This window comes from Lepidochelys kempii, chromosome 2 (genome assembly GCF_965140285.1).
Source record: "Lepidochelys kempii isolate rLepKem1 chromosome 2, rLepKem1.hap1, whole genome shotgun sequence".
Classification (NCBI taxonomy): Eukaryota; Metazoa; Chordata; order Testudines; family Cheloniidae; genus Lepidochelys; species Lepidochelys kempii.
This window is the reverse complement of record NC_136381.1, coordinates 25,033,087-25,054,746: the sequence shown is the minus strand read 5'-3', so window position 1 is coordinate 25,054,746 and position 21,660 is coordinate 25,033,087. Positions and strand designations below refer to the sequence as shown.

The following is a 21,660-nucleotide window of genomic DNA, read 5'->3' as shown; positions in this document are numbered from 1 at the left end:
GCCTAACCTCTGGCATAACACAGGCCAAAGAACTCTATGCACTAATTCTAATATTAGTGAAAAGTGCTGACTTTAGGTATTTGTAGACATACTAACCTTACATAAGGTACAGGATCATTCTGAACCATGTTAAGCAACCACTGTAATTCCTCATAACTCCGATCAACTACAACAAAAATTAAATGACTTGTTAATTGTATGCAGAGACAACTAAAGAGCGAAGCAAAGACCAATTAAGACCAATTAGAAAATTATTCTATATATGTTACATAGAATCACCAGGGATTATCTGTAGCTGTATGATTGGACTGTATCACAAATGATGAAACAGACATTAATAAAGGTATGTTGGCAACAAGAAGAAAGCCAAGGAATGTGTGGGCCCTTTACTGAATGAGGGAGGCAACCTAGTGACAGAGGATGTGGAAAAAGCTAATGTACTCAATGCTTTTTTTGCCTCTGTTTTCACTAACAAGGTCAGCTCCCAGACTGCTGCGCTGGGCATCACAAAATGGGGAAGAGATGGCCAGCCCTCTGTGGAGATAGAGGTGGTTAGGGACTATTTAGAAAAGCTGGACGTGCACAAGTCCATGGGGCCGGACAAGTTGCATCCGAGAGTGCTGAAGGAATTGGCGGCTGTGATTGCAGAGCCATTGGCCATTATCTTTGAAAACTCGTGGCGAACCGGGGAAGTCCCGGATGACTGGAAAAAGGCTAATGTAGTGCCAATCTTTAAAAAAGGGAAGGAGGAGGATCCTGGGAACTACAGGCCAGTTAGCCTCACCTCAGTCCCTGGAAAAATCATGGAGCAGGTCCTCAAAGAATCAATCCTGAAGCACTTGCATGAGAGGAAAGTGATCAGGAACAGCCAGCATGGATTCACCAAGGGAAGGTCATGCCTGACTAATCTAATTGCCTTTTATGATGAGATTACTGGTTCTGTGGATGAAGGGAAAGCAGTGGATGTATTGTTTCTAGACTTTAGCAAAGCTTTTGACACGGTCTCCCACAGTATTCTTGTCAGCAAGTTAAGGGCTGGATGAATGCACTATAAGGTGGGTAGAAAGCTGGCTAGATTGTCGGGCTCAACGGGTAGTGATCAATGGCTCCATATCTAGTTGGCAGCCGGTATCAAGTGGAGTGCCCCAAGGGTCGGTCCTGGGGCCGGTTTTGTTCAATATCTTCATAAATGATCTGGAGGATGGTGTGGATTGCACTCTCAGCAAATTTGCGGATGATACTAAACTGGGAGGAGTGGTAGATACGCTGGAGGGGAGGGATGGGATACAGAAGGACCTAGACAAATTGGAGGATTGGGCCAAAAGAAATCTGAGGAGGTTCAATAAGGATAAGTGCAGGGTCCTGCACTTAGGACGGAAGAACCCAATGCACAGCTACAGACTAGGGACCGAATGGCTAGGCAGCAGTTCTGCGGAAAAGGACCTAGGGGTGACAGTGGACGAGAAGCTGGATATGAGTCAGCAGTGTGCCCTTGTTGCCAAGAAGGCCAATGGCATTTTGGGATGTATAAGTAGGGGCATAGCGAGCAGATCGAGGGACGTGATCGTTCCCCTCTATTCGACATTGGTGAGGCCTCATCTGGAGTACTGTGTCCAGTTTTGGGCCCCACACTTCAAGAAGGATGTGGATAAATTGGAGAGAGTCCAGCGAAGGGCAACAAAAATGATTAGGGGACTGGAACACATGAGTTATGAGGAGAGGCTGAGGGAGCTGGGATTGTTTAGCCTGCAGAAGAGAAGAATGAGGGGGGATTTGATAGCTGCTTTCAGCTACCTGAAAGGGGGTTCCAAAGAGGATGGCTCTAGACTGTTCTCAATGGTAGCAGATGACAGAACGAGGAGTAATGGTCTCAAGTTGCAGTGGGGGAGGTTTAGATTGGATATTAGGAAAAACTTTTTCACTAAGAGGGTGGTGAAACACTGGAATGCGTTACCTAGGGAGGTGGTAGAATCTCCTTCCTTAGATATTTTTAAGGTCAGGCTTGACAAAGCCCTGGCTGGGATGATTTAACTGGGAATTGGTCCTGCTTCGAGCAGGGGGTTGGACTAGATGACCTTCTGGGGTCCCTTCCAACCTGATATTCTATGATTCTATGATTCTATGATTTCCATGTCAGTATAGATTAATACTAGTGATACATCTAAAATGACATTATTTTCTTTTTAAAAGGAGCAAAAATTCTTCAGTATTCATCATTACACACTAAAAAGTGAATAGTATGTAGAGAATATAATCCTGTAGTCTCTTTCATTCAGAAGAGTATGAGAAATATTATCCTGACGCTAACTATCCATTAAGTTTTGTGATAGATGTCTAGCTGTAAATAATGATAAGAAAATACTCACTTGGACTACTGGCCTTACTTATACACGAAACTGTGAACATACTCTTCTCCATATGCTTATAATCTTTTTTCTATCAAAGTGTTTTTGAATATTTCAACAGCCAGTGACCCAATCATGAATGTGTTAGCGAGTGCTCCCAAAGTAAATACCGTACATGGATTTGTTTAAGACTAGGAACTAAATTAGTAGGTTAGGTAGAGGCTTAAATCATTTGACTGTATCCCTTTAATACTGCATAATACTACAAAAGAAAAAAAAAACAATAGCATGGGATAAAGTAAACATACGAAAATACACAAATTCAAAGAGGCTAATTTTCACTCAGCTGTTTTCCTCATTTCATTTTCCCGGGGTGCTGCAACATTTTTAATTCACTACCACCCACAATATGTAGTTACTTGCTCAGGAGTGGCTTTACTTATCGATCCAAATAGTATCCTCCACATTTCAACTGCATTTACTAATTGTTTCTGTGCAGATGCCTTCAACAAAAAGTCTACTGCTCTTTTTCTACTTTATAGAAACATTCTCCATTTTTTGTATTTCATTTCCCTTAACTAATTTTCATCTGTTTTATTTACCTCCATTCAACTTTTCCTTCTGATTTGTTTCAGTTTTGGTCTTTACTTCAGCAGTTTTTGGACTATAACTTATTTAGCTTTTCTAGTCTAATCTACACCAATGAATAGTTGCTATTGCTCTTTGAAATGACCTATACACTTCTGAATATACGGCAACTCTGTTTTAATGGAACAGGTAATTATACTGAAAATTATCTTCAGAAAATCAGCATCTTCTCCTTTTAATAGCTCTACTAGAAGAAAGAATGGTTACAAACGCTACAGGAATTGTGGTTCTTCAAGATGTTTAGTCAATGAGCATCCTACTATAGGTACACATACACCTCATGTGTGAGAGACTGGATATATAGATTTTTTTTTCTTAGCAGTGTCCATCAGGCTGTGCATGTGCGTGTGCTTTCGTGTGGTCCTGCATGAGGGCATCAAGGGTGGAGAGGCCACAAACCTCCCTCAGTTCCCTCTCAATTCAAAGCCTGCATTGATCAGGATTCCCAGAAGTGGGGACAGAGGGTGGGGTTATGGGATCCACAGTATCTTAACTAACCTCAGTTGCTGTATGGTAAGTAATTGTTCTTTTTTTGAGTATGTGTCAGTGTGGATCCCTCTAGAGGTGACTGACAAGTGGTATCCTCCCCCGAGAGTGGGAATGAGGAGTTTCAGCTGTATCAGTCAGAGATAGAAGTATTGCACTCCCAAACTTGGCATCTGATCTGGCTGCCACATCAAAATGCATGTTCAACAAAAGCTAGTGAGTTGCTCCACATAACTGCCTTGCAGATTACAGAGACTAACTTTTCTGAAGCAGGTGGACAATGGAGTAGTCCTTAATGTTTGGATGGAGTGACTCACCAGCCAATTGATAACAGGTAGAAATATGCTGCATGATCCATTTCAAGTTTCTCTATGATGAAAGAGCTTGGCGTTTTGATACTAGATATAGTCACAAAGAGGCGGAGAAAGCCTGAAAAGTTTGGTCCTTTCATAATATATGTAGGTAATATAACAAGGCTCTGGAGACGTCCAAGCATGCAGCTTCTTCTCTCTTGGCACTTAGTTCAGCTTCACCTGACGACTGATAAGGTGATGGGGTTGGTTCAGGTGAATTTCAAGACCACCTTAATTGATGAACTTAGAGTGTAGTTTCATCACCATCTCATCCCCATGGAAGGAGGTGTAACGCAGACTGGCCATAAGACCGTGGTGTTCACTAACTCTGTGTTGAGGTAACTGCCATGAGAAAAAACAGGCTGATGGCAATGTGGTATATTGAGCACTCTGAGAATGCTTCCAGAGGACACTCGCTAAGCTTTAAAAGGAAAATATGAGGTCCCATGTGGGAGTCAGGTCCTGACTGGAGGACAAGTATGAAGACAACCCTGGAGGAATTTCAGTATCAAAGTGTGACCAGTCAGAGTATGACTGTACTAGAACATGATACGCCAATTTCACAGCAAGGTGAAACTTAAGGAATTAAATGTTACCCTGTATGTTTCAGGAGGGAAATGTAGTCCAAGATTTTTCAGTATTGGGGTTTCCACTGGGTCAATATTATTCTGAGTTGCCCATATGGATAACCTTTTACATTTTGGAAAGTATATCTTCCTGGTGGAAGGTTTCCTGCTTTGCATAAGAATTTCCTGATCTTGTAGGGAGCAGCTTCTGTCAGCAGTGCTCAGCCAGCCAAAATGATTACAGATCTGAGTGCTTTATCTGACTGAGGTTCAAGGATACTATGTCTGAGCAAGCCAGGTGGTGTATAGGAGGCTTTTTCAATATCTCTACCAGGTTTGGCAGCCAAACTTGGACAGTATAAGGCTATCACAATGACAAAGCCTTATCCTGTCCAATCTTGGATATTATTCTGGCAATCAGAAGAGTCGGCAGGAAAGCACACAGCAATCCCCAAAGCCACTGAAGGAGGAAGCTGTCCGGTGGGAAGACTGGAGTCATGCTTCCTCTGGAGCAGAAATTCAGATGTTTGGTATCCTTTGTGGCTTCTGCAAACACACAGCTTAATGGGACTAAATCGGGGGACCCGGATAATCTTCATCCAAAAATATTAAAGGAACTGGCACATGAAATTGCAAGCCTGGTAGCAAGAATTTTTAATCAATCTGTAAACTCAGGGGTTGTACCGTATGACTGGAGAATTGCTAACATAGTTCCTATTTTTAAGAAAGGTAAAAAAGTGATCTGTGTAACTATAAGCTGGTTAGTTTGACATCTGTAGTATGCAAGGTCTTGGGAAAAATTTTGAAGGAGAAAGTAATTAAGGACATTGAGGTCAATGGTAATGGGGACAAAATACAACATGGCTTTACAAAAGGTAGATCGTGTCAAACTAACCTGATCTCCTTCTTTGAGAAGGTAACAGATTTTTTAGACAAAGGGAATGCAGTGGATCTAATTTACCTCGATTTCAGTGAGGCATTTGATACGGTTCCACATGGAGAATTATTAGCTAAATTGGAAAAGATGGGGGTCAATATGAAAACTGAAAGGTGGATAAGGAACTGGTTAAAGGGGAGACTACAATGGGTCTCACTGAAAGGTAAACGGTCCGACTGGAAGGAAGTTACTAGTGGAGCTCCTCAGGGATCAGTTTTGGGACCAATCTTTTTATTACTGACCTTGGCACAAAAAGCGTGAATGTATTAATAAAGTTTGCGGATGACACAAAGCTGGTAGGTATTGCCATTACAGAGAAGGACTGGGATATCATACAGGAAGATCTGGATGACCTTGTAAACTGGAGTAATAGTAATAGGATGAAATTTAATAGTAAAAAGTGCAAGGTCACGCATTTAGGTATTAATAACAAGAATTTTTGTTATAAACTGGGGACGCATCACTTGGAAGTAACAGAGGAGGAGAAGGACCTCAGAGTATTGGTTGATCACAGGATGACTATGAGCCGCCAATGTGATATGGCCGTGAAAAAAGCTAATGCGGACTTGGGATACATCGGATGAGGTATTTCCAGTAGAGATAAGGAGGTGTTAGTACCGTTATACAAGGCACTTGTGAGTCCTCATCTGGAACACTGTGTGCAGTTCTGGTCTCCCATGTTTAAGAAGGATGAATTCAAACTGGAACAGGTACAGAGAAGGGCTACTAGGATGATCCAAGGAATGGAAAACCTGTCTTATGAAAGGAGACTCAAGGAGCTTGGCTTGTTTAGCCTAACTAAAAGAAGGCTGAGAGGAGATATGATTACTATCTATAAGTATAGCAGAGGGATAAATAAATGGAGGGAGAAGAATTATTTAAGCTCAGTACCAATGTGGACACAAGAACAAATGGATATAAACTGGCCATCAGGAAGTTTAGGCTTGAAATTAGACAAAGGTTTCTAACCATCAGAGGAATGAAGTTCTGGAACAGCCTTCCAAGGGAAGCAGTGGGGGCAAAAGACATATCTGGCTTCAAGACAAAGCTTGATAAGTTTATGGAGAAGATGATATGATGGGATAGCCTAATTTTGGCAATTAATTGATCTTTGACTACTAGCGGTAGATATGCCCAATGGCCTGTGATGGGATGTTAGATTGGGTGGGATCTGAGTTACTACAGAGAATTCTTTCCTAATTGTCTGGCTGGTGAGTCTTGCCCACATGCTCAGGGTTTAGCTGATCGCCATATTTGGGGTCAGGAAGAAATTTTCCCCCAGGGCAGACTGACAAAGGCCCTGGGGTTTTTTCACCTTCCTCTGCAGCATGGGGCACGAGTCACTTGCTGGAGGAGTCTCTGCACCTTGAAGTCTTTAAACCACAATTTGAGGACTTCAATACTCAGACATAAGTTAGGGGTTTGTTACATGAGTTGGTGGGTGAGATTCCGTGGCCTGCGTTGTGCAGGAGGTCAGACTAGACGATCATAATGGTCCCTTCTGATCTTAAAGTCTATGATTCTATGATATGATGGGACACCCACAGCCAACTGGTGCCTCCCAATACTGGGGGGGAGGGGGGGCACAATCTAACAGGGAGGACATGTGTGTCTCCCCTCCACAGTGACACCCACCCTTCAGAGCACCTAGCCCAGGGCTGCCACACTCTCCAAGCCATATGTTACCTGCGGGGAAGGGGGTTGTGTTCTGTTCTTCTCTCCTTGCGTGTCCCCTTCCCACTCCCTTGGCACATTCGGCCATTCTCCCTGACAGCTGAGCGGAGTATGGGATGGAGCCGTGTCTGCCTGAGAGTCTAGCTGGGAGGAAGGGATAGCCCGCTCCCTGCCTGGGCTAGGCTGGTAAGGAGAAAGGGGGAGTAACTCAGAACCTCAATCTAACAATCCAAATTGGTGTTTTGATGATGAGGGTTGTGAGGTTGATACCTGTGTAGCAGATAGTCTCTTTTTCTGGAACCTATGCCTCTTTCGTTGGGGTTCATAAGGTCTCTGGGAGTCAGAGAACTGAACACGACAAGATCTCTGCGCTATCTGGCACTTACTAAATTTCTTTTTACGTGCATGTGTAAATTCCCTGTGAATACAGAGTGGCTCTGGAATCAATGTATGCAGAGACTTGTAAATATTCTCTGCAATCAGTTTTAAGTCACTGTGGGAAAGGTTGTCAACTGTATTCTGGACCTCAATCTGAAATCCTGAGAGCTGAAGCCTGCAAGCCCCTCTCATGACTACCACTGTAGAAATAAAGCAACCACCTGTGTCAGCAGCATCCAGAGAGGTCTGCAGAGATGTTCTGACAAGAGGCTAATCTTTTGTAACGACTGCCTGGAACCGATCCCTCTGTTCTGGTCGTAAATGCTCAATAAACGAATTGAGATTGGAGTAACTGGAGAAATATAATCATACCATTAACACCTGACAGTAGGTGATCCTAAACTGCAGAGCCACAGACAAGCATGATTTGTGACCAAATGAATCAAGATGCTTCTGATCTCTATTGTACAGCATTGATTTAACATGGTGCTAACTTCCACGTTAACTGGGAAAGATGGAACATAATATGTTTTTCCAGACTTTCTACAAGTGGGCGGTATTGTCGCTGAGATATTACTTCTGGAGGATCCAGCAGAGCAGAACCTTATCAATAGGTAGTGAGTGCAATTCAGGCAGATAATGCTGTAGGCAGACTACCCAGAAGTTTATGTTGTGACTCCTTAACCTTCTCATCAAATGGTATCTGTAAGGAGTCCACTATCATTTTAATGAGGTCCTGGAACTGTTTGAAGTCATCAGCCAGGAATGGTGGGGGAGACAGACTGCTTCATCTGGGGATGAAGAAGAGGTGTTGGTTGGCATAGTGACTTCTTTGTCCACTCTTGCCTCCTGCTCCTTGAAAGTCTCTTCTTGTACTTCGGGACTTTGAGAGAAGATGGGGGCGGGGGGGAATAGTCTATGCCTATTGTGCTGACGAGTGATGCTGGGGGGTCCTAGAGAATTGTTGGTAGTATGCCACTCATGGCTCCCAGTATGGCCAATGGGGAGGCCCATATGGTATAGGTGGGGGTATCAAAGAGTGCTCGTACCACTGGGATTGATCTTTAGGGTGTCTTTCTGGAATATGTTCTTTCTCCCTAGAAGTCGCCATATTAATACTCCTCTAAGAGTGAGGAGGGGAGCCCTGAACTGAAATTTGAGAAACTGATGAGAAATCCCCATCCTCCTCCTCTTCAACGTCACTTTATAGAGGTGGAGCATTGGCAGAAAAAGGTGATGACTCCGTCAGTACTGGGTGAACGTCTGGAGACCTAGAGGTCCTCAGTACCATGAACAGACCAGTAGAGAACAAAGGGGAGCCAGGCATTTCTATCACCACGAGATGAAAATCTAAACTGCAATAGCGACATGCTAAGTTCCCATTAAGCTGCGCAACCGCCTATTAAGTGCTGCGCAGGCACTCAGGGCTGCAGTGGGGAAAGACTCCTCTCCCCCAGCCCTGGACCCAACCCAGCCTGGCTCAGACCTGCCACGGCTGTGGGAGATGCGCCCCTCCCATGGCCCCAACCCAGCCCCGGCATGGACCTGTCGCGGTCATGGGAAGGCACCCTCTTCCCCAGCCCAGGTGCTGCTTCGGGGGGAGTGAAAACTGGGGGGAGTCCTTTCTCCCTGCCATAGCCCCAGGGCTACCCCTTTTGCCTCCCCCCCCAGTGGCGGCGGCCCTGCCAGTAGGGACCCGACAGGGCCACCGATGGGGGATGGCTGGGGGGGGATAAAAGGGGCAGTGACGTTAAAGTGCTGCCGCAGCAAAGCACCGTGCTTAAAGAGCTACCGCAGCAGCGCTTTAATGTTGGCTGCTACGGGCCGGTACCGACGGCCACTTTTTACCGGTATGCCCGTACCGGCTTACTTTCACTCCTGAGGGGGATCCACACTGATACATACTCGAAGAAGGACAGTGCCTTTTACGCAAAGGAGTTATTAATTTCAGTTTCTCCTTTAAGACTTTTGAATACTTTAAGTACTGTTAATTTAGTCTTGGGTCTGCATGTCTATTACTCTAAATAGTAACATCCATATCGGATAAAATTCAGTGACTTAAAAAAAAAAGGGGGGGGATTTTTTTTATTTAAATTGGATTTTTTGATAAGCTTTTTGAGGATAAAACTTATCTAAAGATAGTTTTAATTAAGATATATTATAGCTCAAAGGTATCTCATCATGCAATAGGGATTATAAATTCTAATTCTATAGTATGAGACAATATATTCATGTAATGTTTAAGAAAAGTTTTGTAAATGAGTTTCAATAGTCCATGGATTAGGGACCCAATCTTATGAGGTTCCAGGGTCTTATGTATAGATTATTTAGGTTAATCTTTCTATCTACCCAATGGGACTCAGTGCTCAGTCTAGAAGATACCATCAGAGGTGCTTAGTTTTGCAGTTCTCAAGCTGTGGATTTGTGTCTCCAGAGATAACATGCTCGTTAACAGCAAAAATGTTTTAAAAAAAGTAAGTAAATAATATATAGAGGTGAGAAATAACAGACCTCAACCCTATTGTTCCTCTGCAAATTTGTGTACACAGAGTCAATCCCTTGCCTCTCTCTAAAAGTGCAAAGTTTCAAAAAGTTCAATGACTAGAAGATTGTTGGGTGCAGAATAGATCTGGACAGGGAGAAGTAGTCTGGAGATAAATGTGAGAAGGGAGGGATAAACAGTAAAAACAAAAGTGCAACTGTTTAAAGCAACATATTCCAGAAGTCTTGAGGTGTTTTTGAGCCCTGGTCTACACTACGGGGTTATGTCCAATTTAGCCGCATTAGGTCAATTTAAAAATGACTGCGTCCACACAACCAACCCCATTTCGTCGATCTAAAGGGCTCTTAAAATCGACTTCTGTACTCCACCCTGACGAGGGGAGTAACGCTAAAATTGACCTTGCTGGATTGAATTTGGGGTAGTGCAGACGCAAATCAACAGTACTGGCCTCTGGGAGCTATCCCAGAGTGCTCCATTGTGACCATTCTGGAAAGCACTTTGAACTCCAATGCACTAGCCAGGTACACAGGAAAAGCCCAGGGAACTTTTGAATTTCATTTCCTGTTTGGTCAGTGTGGCGAACTCAGGAGCACTCAGCAGCACAGATGACTATGCAGTCCCCCCAGAATCGTAGAGCGTGGAATGTTTCTATGCTCCCCCATCATCTCCGTCTCTGAGGTTATCGCAGATTAGAAGGAAAATAATATCGCACTCGCGATGACATGTTTTCCGAGCTCATGCAGTTCTCCCGCACTGATAGGGCACAGCTTAATGCATAGAGGCATTCAGTAGCAGAGGCCAGGAAAGAATTAAGTGAACGCGAAGATGCTGAGGCTAATGGGGAGCAAACTGACATGATGAAGTGTCTGTTGAAGCTGCAGGAAAGCGAACAAGAGCACAGACCCCTGCTGCATCCACTGTATAACCACCTACCCTCCTCCCCATGTTCCACAGCCTCCTCACCCAGACCCCCAAGAATGCGGGGTGAGGGGAAAGGCTCCAGGCACCCAGCCACTCCATTCCAGAGGATGGCCCAAGCAGGTGCTTCTGCGTCGAATGCTTGGAAGTCTTGGTAGGGCAAGGTACCTCGGCCAAGGCAAAAGAGCAAGAGCCCTGGAGCTTTTACATGTGTCAATCACAGAAGTGCTATGGAGCGTTACAGCGTCGACCAGACTGGAATGTACGGATGCAAGACTTCTTCACCAGCGACAAAGGACAGGAATATGATGCACATTTCCCAGAGTCACCACCCTTGATAACAGAACATCAATGATTGCACTGGCTACTTGGATCACAGCAGCCCCCACAGTAGACTTGCCCACAACAGCAGCGGCGACGGTGAGCTGAGCGGGCTCCATGCTTGTTGCGATATGGTGTCTGCCCGGGTAACCCAGGAAAAAAGGCGTGAAACGATTGTCTGCCGTTGCTTTCATGGAGGGAGGGGCGACTGACGACATGTACCCAAAACCACCCGCGACAATGTTTTTGCCCCATCAGGCATTGGGAGCTTAACCCAGAATTTCAATGGGTGGTGGAGACTGCGGGAACTGTGGGATAGCTACCCACAGGACACCGCTCCGCAAGTCGATGCTAGCCATGGTAGTGAGGACGCACTCCGCCGACTTAATGCGCTTAGTAGGGACATACGCAATTGACGGTATAAAATCGATTTCCAAAAATCGACTTCTATAAAATTAACCTAATTTTGTAGTGTAGGCATACCCTGAATGTAGTCTTCATTGATTTGAGATCTACCATACCATTCTCTCACTAGAAGGGAAAACCTATAATGGCAGTAGGCCGTAAGAGACTCAGTTGGGAATAAGAACCATTCAAGAAATATATGTTTGCTGATGATATTTTAAAGAAAGTCACTTAAACACTTGGATTCAGAGACAGTTGAAGTGATAATCTCACTTTTAACAGCAGTAGCTTCTTCTGTCAGTTTAGAAAGAATATTTTCTTCCTTTGGACTAATTCATTCACAACTAAGAAATTGTTTGGGATCTGAAAAAGCAGGGAAGCTTGTTTTTCTTTTCCAGATTATGAACAGGAAAATGAAGGTGAAGACAACTGAGTTAGCTGCAGAAGTCAATATTTTAAATTACTCACGTTGACCTGGCTGACATAATCAATTTAATTTTTTTTTAATATTTCATTTAACTATTTTAGTTAAAAACAATTTTAACAAAAACAATCTGATTTTAAAAAACTTGTTTAACTAAATTCAAAAATGCATATGCTTGTTTTGTTAAAATATTATATGTTTGCTGTTGAAGAAAAAAATCCAGAATACATAACGCTGTTGTTTTAGTTAAATAAAACAACTTAAATGTCTGTCTGGTGATGTTCTCCTCCTAATAAAATCCTCCAAATATTAATGATTAACCTCTTGAACTGGAGACAGTTAGCCTCCCAATGACTTCATAAATATCTGCTTCAATTACCTTTGATAAATGAAATAACCAAAACATCATTCATCTTCTGATCTAGCTGTAAAACTAATCTGAAAAGTTTTCAAAATATATCACTTTAAAAATGTATAGTGTGTACCTTCTAAAAATGAAACCTACATCTATCTCTGAGTTGTGAACAATATGTATTAAGGTTATAACAACCAACAAGAATGCACTTTTATGTAGAAATCCATGATTAAATCAAGTCTTCCTGACTAGTGATTTAAATCAAATCCACCCTGGTAACATCACCTATAGGTTCATCAGCTCCCTGGTCTCACGTTCTGGGCACTCTGTGTGGAAAGTGACTGAAGTGGGGTAGAGGATGGATGGAGCATTACATATGAAGATAGCTTTATATGGAGAAAAATTAATACTGCTTAATTAAGAGACGTAGTTTTCCTGGTCTCCCTTAGCATTAAATCACAGAGTTATCTAAAAATAATATGTAGGCACATTGATGAAAACAGACTATTCATCTTCTAAAAAACATTAAGAGAATATCTCAATCATTACAAATAAAACTGTGCAATAGGAGCTCAGAATGTTTTTGAGCAGTTTAAATCAAATTTATTTAAGTTGCAGTTCCTAGGATTGCTAATTAAGCAAGTTTTGTAAATGACCTTTTATTATGGAGTGGACTGTCTGAAAAGCAACTTCTCTATATGAATAGTGTCAGAGTACAGAAATAAGGAACCCCATCTTTCTTGGTAAAAAACAAGTCTATTCTATTTACTAAAGGCTCTTGTGCTTGAAATATAATAGGGCTCTTTTGACATTTGTCATGTAGTGTAATCTGTTTATGCCAGACTTAAATGACTTTGATAGTAATGCTTTTTAACCCACTCTTGAAATTTACATGGTAACTAGATGCCACTATAAGGAGCAAAAACAAGTCTGGACTTTGATACAGTACATCTTTTAATAGTCTTAACCCTCCCGCCCCCCGCCCCAAAACAACAACCCTTTAGATCCTCAGATTCCTGGCAGATGTAACAATGAAAAGGTTGTTTTCCAAAGCAGGTGCCTCAAATTACAAGAGTTGAAAAGCTCTGAAAGTTTGTCATATGTCAGTCTCACTTTAGCACCAGTGGTATCCCTGAGAGCCTAAGCTTTCTACACCCTTCATGAAACTAGATAACGATGAATATTTGTTCAGCACAGTTTGTTTCTGTCTATGCATGTGCAGGTGATAGCTTTGCAGAAGACTCAATGCTCTTGGCTATTATAACAAATCAAATACAAATAATTATCAAAAGCTCACTGCAAAAGTTTACAAATCCTGTTAACTTTTAAACAACTTAGATCAACTGTCTGCGTACTTATAAACTGCCTCAAACATTTTATGAGTTGTTGTATCTCAACATCATTCCTAATTGCCAGCAAGGAAACTATATAATGTCTTGAGTTCCACAGAGGAGTGTAAAAAGAGTATATGTGCTGTCCCTGCCCCAAGAATATACAGACCTCCCTTTTTATGGATGCAATACAAAATCATAGCCCACTTCCTTTATATGAGGTATTCTAAGTCACCTTTGTTACAAACGACAGGCATTTCACATCCTGTTTTATGTCATGTATATACTGAAAATTGGATAACGGGAACAATGAGCATCAAGCCTGTTGGCAATAGAGACTTCACTTCCAAAGATGTATATTTAGACAAAATGTAAATTAATTCACCTGCTAATTTCCTTTCTTCTAGTAATCTCTCTACTCATCTTCACTGGTGGATTTTTGCCTTCCTGTATGCACAAGATTGGCATAGACCTAGTGTCTTGAGGGCAACTCACCTGGCCCTGGCCCTGGCTACCCAGTAAACCACTTGAAGTGTTCTTCTAAAGCTGTAACATATCACTTAACAATACATTTTTTTTTTTTACCAAATAAGTCATTACCTATAATCACCACTCATGAAAGATTAAGAATTAAATGAGAAAACATTGTGTGTATCAGTCTGTCTTTCCATTGGGTGGGACGGATTAGTGGCAAGATTACTAAAGAGGAAATGAGCTGGTAAGTAAGCTTTCCATTCTCCAGCAAATATTTCCACTAATCCTTACTTAAGGAGGAAAATAGTGAGCAGTGTAACAATTTCTGAATCCTATGGAATACCTATTTGAATATCACTGACAGGAACACTGAAATAAATTTGCAAGTCTACACCATAATGTCTGGTGAATGAGAAGACTGAAGACTAGAATGATGCTTTGTGAATCTCATGCACTAAAGCCCTCTCCCTTCTGGAGGTTGTTCTCAACCTTGGGAAGATGACCTTGATGCCCTCAGAGAGTAGGTCTTCTGAGGAAATTAGAATACTTTCTCAATACATCTTATGTACATGGCTACAGAAGATTTTGTGTGAAATGACACAAATAAGGTTAAGGTCTCTTATGCCCTGTATTTGAAAGAGAAATTCTAAGCTCTCTTTGAAATCCAACTTGTGCAACACTTGTTCCTTGGATGGGTTATATTTAGATGAAACATATCATGAGTGGGAAGGAAACCCGCTTCTCAGGGGTCAATGAGGGGGAAAAATACCTCAAAATATACTCTACAGAAGGAGAAAACAAATAATAAAAGAGAAGGGAAGCTCACAATTACCTGAAAAAAATGAAGTATTAAATTTGTAAAGGAATAAGTTGGAGGCCTAGAACAGCCCTGACCACTTTTGTTTGCAGAGACAGAACTTCAAGGAGTTTGCCGTTGGGCGGAAATAACCTGCAAATACTACAGTCGCTCTAATCTGTGCACAGGGAAAGACAAGATCCTAGCCATATTGACTAATGAACAGGTTAAGCTAGTGCTAACTATGCATTCGCATAAATCATTAAAACCTTAATTTCCAAAAGCCTCTGGAAAGTTTGCTAGTGCGGTGTTTTAATTTCAAATGATGGTTAAGAAGAAAGTTACACAATATTTTTCAAGCAGTAAAGAATACTTACCTCAGACCTATTATAGGCACTTTAAACAAAGAAAAAAATAAATAAAAGCAAATAATCTTTTCAAAATGGAAACATGCTATAAATAAGCCACATAAGGGGGTAGAAAACCACAATCAACCAAATAGCCAGCCAAACTGAGCCTCTGTCTTCCAATTTATAATCCAGTATGCCTGCAAATGGTAAATTATAAGCTATTAGCAAAAACAAAAACTAAGGTTGCATCAAGAAACACACAACTTGTTCAAATTCTTTAAATCTTGAAAATAAGTAAAGGGAATTCTTCACCTTTCTATATCACCTATCATACTATCAAAAACACTTTCCATAAGGCATTTCTTTCTATCTTCAGGAGATACTGAAAAGCAATATTCATCCCAACTTCATGAAACTCATGCTCGTAAGGGCAAAAACCTTAATAGTAATCCTATGCTCTCTTTTATCCACACATTGGCTCATCTACTGTCATGGCGTCACTTCATCTGAAAAGTTATTCTACTTAAAATTATTAAGGTCACTGTTCAGGTTTTGCATTAGCGTGTGAATTTTATGCAATGATTGAAAGTTTTTTTAAAAAAATTACCTTTTGTGTAATCAACAACTGCCTCCAAAGCTGCTATTCGGATGTCCACAAAGTGTCCATATTCTGCGTATGTTTTAAAGAGAGCAGGATCACTGGGGACATGTCCATTCTTCTGAAGTACACGAATAGCTTTCAGACAGCTAGATGAGGGTGGGGGTGAACAGGAGGACAATCTGCAGTAAATTTCTGGAATATCAATCTCCGTGAAAAAAGCTATTTTCTTCAATATTATGATATTAATTTTTAAACTTCACTGCAAATTTTCTAGGATAAAACTATCCAACTTACTATGCCACCATGGGTTTTTATAGTTGTCAGGGCTGTAGGCACACAAAATTAATAAAAGATGAGTTTACAGAGTAGACAGAAACACTGGACCAAATTCCCTACCGGGGCAAATTCACTCCTCTTGGCTTCATGGAGTTGCTCCAATATACACCGGCAGAAAATTTGGCCCATTAAGTTTTGTATTCTATATATTGTCCCAATTGTTTCTCTTGCATAATCTTCATAAATTTACTGTGAATAATAAATATGGGATACATAATGTGATAATTTAATATTGCCATTAAAAATGCAGATTTTTAGATTTTGATGATTTGAGTGCTTAATTTTTCAACATTAAAGTTTCATTAACACTAGTTTTTGCATTTATTTGTTCTGTGAGGTTTTAATTTTCTTCCTATTTTCAAGTTTTCTTAATTCTATGGTTTTAAAAATATCTTACATACCTTGAAATATTTTTTAAATGAAAGAATGTTTTTTGCATGCCTTTTAGTGTCCCCCTGCCAAAAAATATTTTCCTGCATTTTGTTAATGTCCTTTTTTGTTATTTAAAATAAAGAGAACACATCATTTAAGACTAGGGAAAGTAAGCTCAATGTGATTACATCAGTGTTAACAGCAGGATGTAGGAAATTAAAAGCAAAACAAAACATTAAACATGACTAGGTCTATTCTCTCTTTATATTTGCATAAGTTTTAGAAATTATTAAATCATACCTGACTGTAATGGTATGTCTGTAACTGGGCAGAAGCTTTTCCATATTTAAGAACCTGGTAATCTCCTCAAGTATGAGTCGAACATCAGGATTTAAATTATCCAGAGTTCGAACTTCATTGTTCACACTGACTGCAGGAGTTACAGAGTTGGCTAGTGCATCAATCAGTTCAGCACGATAATAGTTGTCTGAAAACTGAATCAAAGGACCATCAATTGAACAAAGAGAGGCAGAGCACATTGCATCATTTATTTTTTTACAATAAAACAAACAATGATAAAGCACTTAGTTCTGTTTACTCCTGTACTAAATGTTTAGATAATAGCAGTCTAAAGAGTCACCTACTGCATCAAAAAATAAAACACTGACTATTAAACCGAACGATTTAGTTGCTAGTGCACATACTTTTGAACTTAACATAGCAGGAAGAATATAGTAAAAATCTATGAATATTCTGTTAATAGTCACACTCTGACCCCGCCCCCCCCCAATCTGTGAATGGAATGTTTTTCTCATTTATTAGATCTGAAATAAGGCTCAACACTTTCAAACATGCGTATATTACATTAGGCACTTCAATTCACATTTAGATGTCTAAATTTTCAGAGGTAGCAAAAACTCAAAATCCCATTGGTGTTAATGGGTGCTGTAGCACCTCTAAAAATCAGGACACTTTTTATTAAGGTGGATACATATGGATTTCCACGTTCAGCTCTCTCCCCCTCAGTGCTTCTAAGGTCCTCAACAATGTAGTACATTTGTAACATCCTTGTGAAGTAGGGAAGCATCATCCTAATTTTGCATGTAAGGATTTGGGACACAGGTCTGTGGCACAGGTGAGAATTGGCCCTCAGTCTTCAGAGATCCAATCCAATGCCTTAAACACAAGATCATTCCTCTTCCTCGATACACCCTGGTTTGAAATTTTGGTTCCTAACTGTGCTTATTTTGCTTAATTTAAATAAGGACAACATTTTCCTGAAGAGTTCTCTTGGTGAGTGGGGCATGAAAAGATGGTTACCTTTTGTAACTGTTGTTCTTTGAGATGTGTTGCTCATGTACGTTCTATCGTAGGTGTGTGTGCTCACCACATGCACTGGTGCCGGAAGTTTTTCCCTCAGTGGTATCCATAGGGGACGGGCTCTGACACCTTCTGGAGCTGTGTTTACATGCACTGGTATAAGGGGTGCCGCCGGCTCCCCCTGCCTCAGTTACTTTGTGACGGCACTCCGACAGAGGGGAAGGAGGCTGGGTCATGGAATGGACATGAACAACACATCTCGAAGAACAACTGTTACGAAAGGTAACAGTCTTTTCTTCTTCGAGTGTTTGCTCATGTCCATTCCACTGTAGGTGACTCCCAAGCAGTACCATTGGAGGCGGGTAAGAGTTCATGGATGTGTTGACTGCAACACAGCTCTGCCAAATCCAGCATCATCTCTGGCTTGCTGGGTGATGGTATAATGCATCGTAAACATGTGTACCAAAGACCACGTCGTGGCCCTGCAGATGTCCTGGATAGTGACAAGCGCCAGGAAGCCCGCCAAAGATGCCTGAGCCCTAGTCGAGTGAGCCTTCACTACTGGTGGAGGCACTGCCTGCGCCAACTTGTTACAAGTACGGGTGGTGATCCGATTGGAAATCCTCTGAGAGGACACCAGAAGGCCCTTCATCCTGTCAGCTATCATGATAAAGAGATAGGTTGATCTGCGGAAGGACTTGGTGCGCTCCAGGTAGAACGCCTTACAACTAGAGCGTGCAGCCGTGTCTCCTCATTGGTCATTTGAGGCTTTGGACAGAACACCGGGAGGAAGAGATCTTTGTTGACACGGAAGTGCAATACCACCTTTGGCTGGAAGGCCGGATGGGGCCACAGCTGGACTTTGTCCTTGTAGAATACCATGTACGGGGGCTCCAAAGTGAGGGCTTTAATTTTGGAAACATGTCTCGCCGAGGCAAAAGTTACAAGGAATGCAACCTTCCACGAAAAGCAGGAAAGGGAACAAGAAGCCATACGCTCAAAGGATGGACCCATGAGCCTGAAGAGGACCAGGTTGAAGTCCCATTGGGGAACCAGGTCCCGGATTGGCAGAAAGAGTCTTTCTAGGCCTTTGAAGAACCTGATCGACATCTCATGCGAGACCACCATGTGTGCAAGGATGGAAGGCCAATATGGCTGCCAGGTGCACCTTGATCAAAGAGAAGGCGAGACCTTGGTGCTTTAAGTGAAGCAGGTAATCCAGGATGGACTGCAGAGACGACTCGGTTGGGGAGATATTCTGCTCCAACGCCCAGTAGGAGAAATACTTCCACTTTGCCAGGTAAGTTGCTCTGGTGGAGGGCTTTCTGCTCTCCAAGAGAACATGCTGTACCTGACTAGAGCAGGCTTGTTCCTCTGGATTCAGCCACGCAGCATCCAAGCTGTGAGGTGGAGTGGGGCGAGGTTCGAGTACAGGAGTCGACAGTGATCCTGCGAGAGTGCAGCTGGGAAGTGGCCACAGGGCTGCAACGGCCAGGTCCATGAACCAATGCCGAACAAATGCTGGTGATGGCACGCTGGGGCGAACATAATGACCCATGCCTTGTTCCTCTTGATTTTTGAGAGGACTTTGCTGATGAGCAGAATTGGCGAGAAGGTGTACATCAGGTCTCCTGACCAAGACAGGAGAAAGGCATCAGACAGTGAGCCTCTGCTGAGGCCTTGGAGAGAACAAAACTGATGACACTTTCTGTTCTGTCTGGTGGCGAACAAGTCCACTCGGGGAGCTCCCCACTTCTGGAAGAGCATTCTGATGACCTGTGAGTGAAGGGACCATTCGTGGTGAAAGAAGGACCTGCTGAGGCAATCCTCCAGCATGTACCAGACGCCAGAGAGGTACAAGGCTTCCAGGTGGATTGCATGCTGGATGCACAAGTCCCATAGACAGAAGGCCTCCTGGCACAGAGCCAACAGTCAAGCTCCCCCCTGCCTGTTGGACAACATGGCCTCCATGTTCTGTGTCATCAACATCTGCACTGCCCAGCCCGACAGTTGGGGAAGGAAGACACAGCAAGCCAGGCAGATGGCTCAGAGCTTACTCATGTTTATATGCAATGCACGCTCCTTTCGAGACCATAACCCTTGAGTCAGCAGTGTACCGAGATGTGCTCCCTAATCAAGGTCAAATGCATCCGAAATCAGGGAGACCACTGGTCACAGGCTCGCAAACAGCACACCTTCCAGCACCAGAATCAGGTCGAACCACCACTGCAGAGAGGTAAGTACCCGCGGAGGGATTGCGATGACCTTGTCTAGGTGATGTCTGGCTGGGGAGTAGACCAATGCCAGCCACATCACGTGGGGATGCAGCCTGAGTCTCACATGCTGGAAAACGTAGATGCATGCTGTCATGTGCCCCACTAGTCTGAGACTGACCCAGCCAGTGGTGAGTGGATGGGCAGTGATACTGGCAATCAGATCTGACATTGCCTGAACATGGCCTCTAGCAGGAATGCTCTGGCTCGGGTAAAGTCTAGCACCGCTCCGATAAACTCTTATCCGTTGGACCAGAATCAATGTTGATTTTTGTTTGTTTGTTTCTCAACAGGTGCAGAGCTTGACAAGTGGCTTGCAACATCTCGATGCTGTACTGGACCTGGACCCTGGAGAGGCCCTTGATGAGCTAGTCATTGAGGTATGAGTAAATCTGAATACCCCAATGTCTCAGGTAGGCTGCCACAACGGACATGCATTTCGTAAACATCCTTGGTGCCGTTGCTAGGCCAAAAGGGAGCACTGTGAATTGGAAAAGAACTGTCCCAACTTCGAAATGTAGGAACAGTCTGTGTCCATGAAACATCGATATGCGAAAGTAAGCATCTTTCAGGTCAATGGTAGCGTACCAGTCTCCTAGATCCAGGGAAGGAATGATGGAGGCCAAGTTATCTATTACCAGTTTTGCTGAATCAGTGTGTATATTCACACATTATATGTTCACATACATATAAGTTAGTAGCACAGGGCATTGTACAGAAAAGACTATTGCTCTATATACTGCATATAAGAAGAGAGAGTCATTAAAATAGATCATCAAACATTTTCAGACAGGTTCCTTACCTTATTTTTCCTGTTGTCATTGTACTTGATTAGGTCTAAAATAAATGTTAAAACCTCTTTAGGACAGAGGTTATGAACATCCCTCAGCAAGGCCATGGCAACAGGCATAGTCTGTGTGAAGATTAAAATAATTTTTTTATTATATTAGCACAAAAAACAAAAACATTAAATATTAAATCAAACAATGAGCAATGAACAGTTTTACATTTTGAAAAGCAATTTTTAGATGGCTTTTGAAAGTCAGACTTCATGCCTTATATACAAAGGGTTGCACAATTTTTAGTTGAAAGTACTGTGAAGTTATTTTCTAAAAACAGTTAGCTCTGATGGAGACTGGAAATGGCTCTGAGTATGCAGGAGAGGAAGTTGATGCCAGGCAAATAAGGCTAAACATGGCAAATGAAACATCATGAGAAGCAGAATCTAATATTTAGGAAGCGGAGGGTTAAGAGAAACAACACTAAAGGTAGCAGGAGAGAATAAACAAAGACCAAAAGCATTTGAGACTGCAAGAATAGGAAAGAAGGCTGGGATGAGAGAGAGAGAGAGAGAGAGAGAGAGAGAGATGGTGAAAAAGGGTGAGTATTTTTGGAGGGGAGGGGTGGGAGAAGGATGTGGAAGAAGTGTGATTAAAACTAAAGTTAGGAGGTAAAAGGCCTATGGAACAGAACTCAATAACCCACAATTCTTTT

General features: G+C 42.3%; 1 protein-coding gene across 8 annotated transcripts in view; it reads right to left on the bottom strand.

Annotated features, from left to right (window-relative positions):
• TAF2 (TATA-box binding protein associated factor 2) overlaps window positions 1–21,660 on the bottom strand; it is a 107,718-nt gene that overhangs the window by 27,741 nt on the left and 58,317 nt on the right. For 6 of the 8 annotated variants that reach the window (XR_012157106.2, XM_073330253.2, XM_073330247.2 and 3 more), the window contains 4 exons: window positions 20,969–21,079; window positions 16,874–17,067; window positions 15,872–16,044; window positions 97–166 (listed from right to left, as the gene is read on the bottom strand). Coding sequence is in view for 7 of the 8 variants with exons in the window: in XM_073330253.2 (XP_073186354.1) it covers window positions 97–166; window positions 15,872–16,044; window positions 16,874–17,067; window positions 20,969–21,079 (548 nt within the window). In the remaining variant the exon portion in view is untranslated. Of the gene's footprint in view, window positions 1–96; window positions 167–7,608; window positions 7,740–15,871; window positions 16,045–16,873; window positions 17,068–20,968; window positions 21,080–21,660 lie in introns of all 8 variants that reach the window. The other 2 variants (XM_073330254.2, XM_073330249.2) reach the window with 2 other exon arrangements.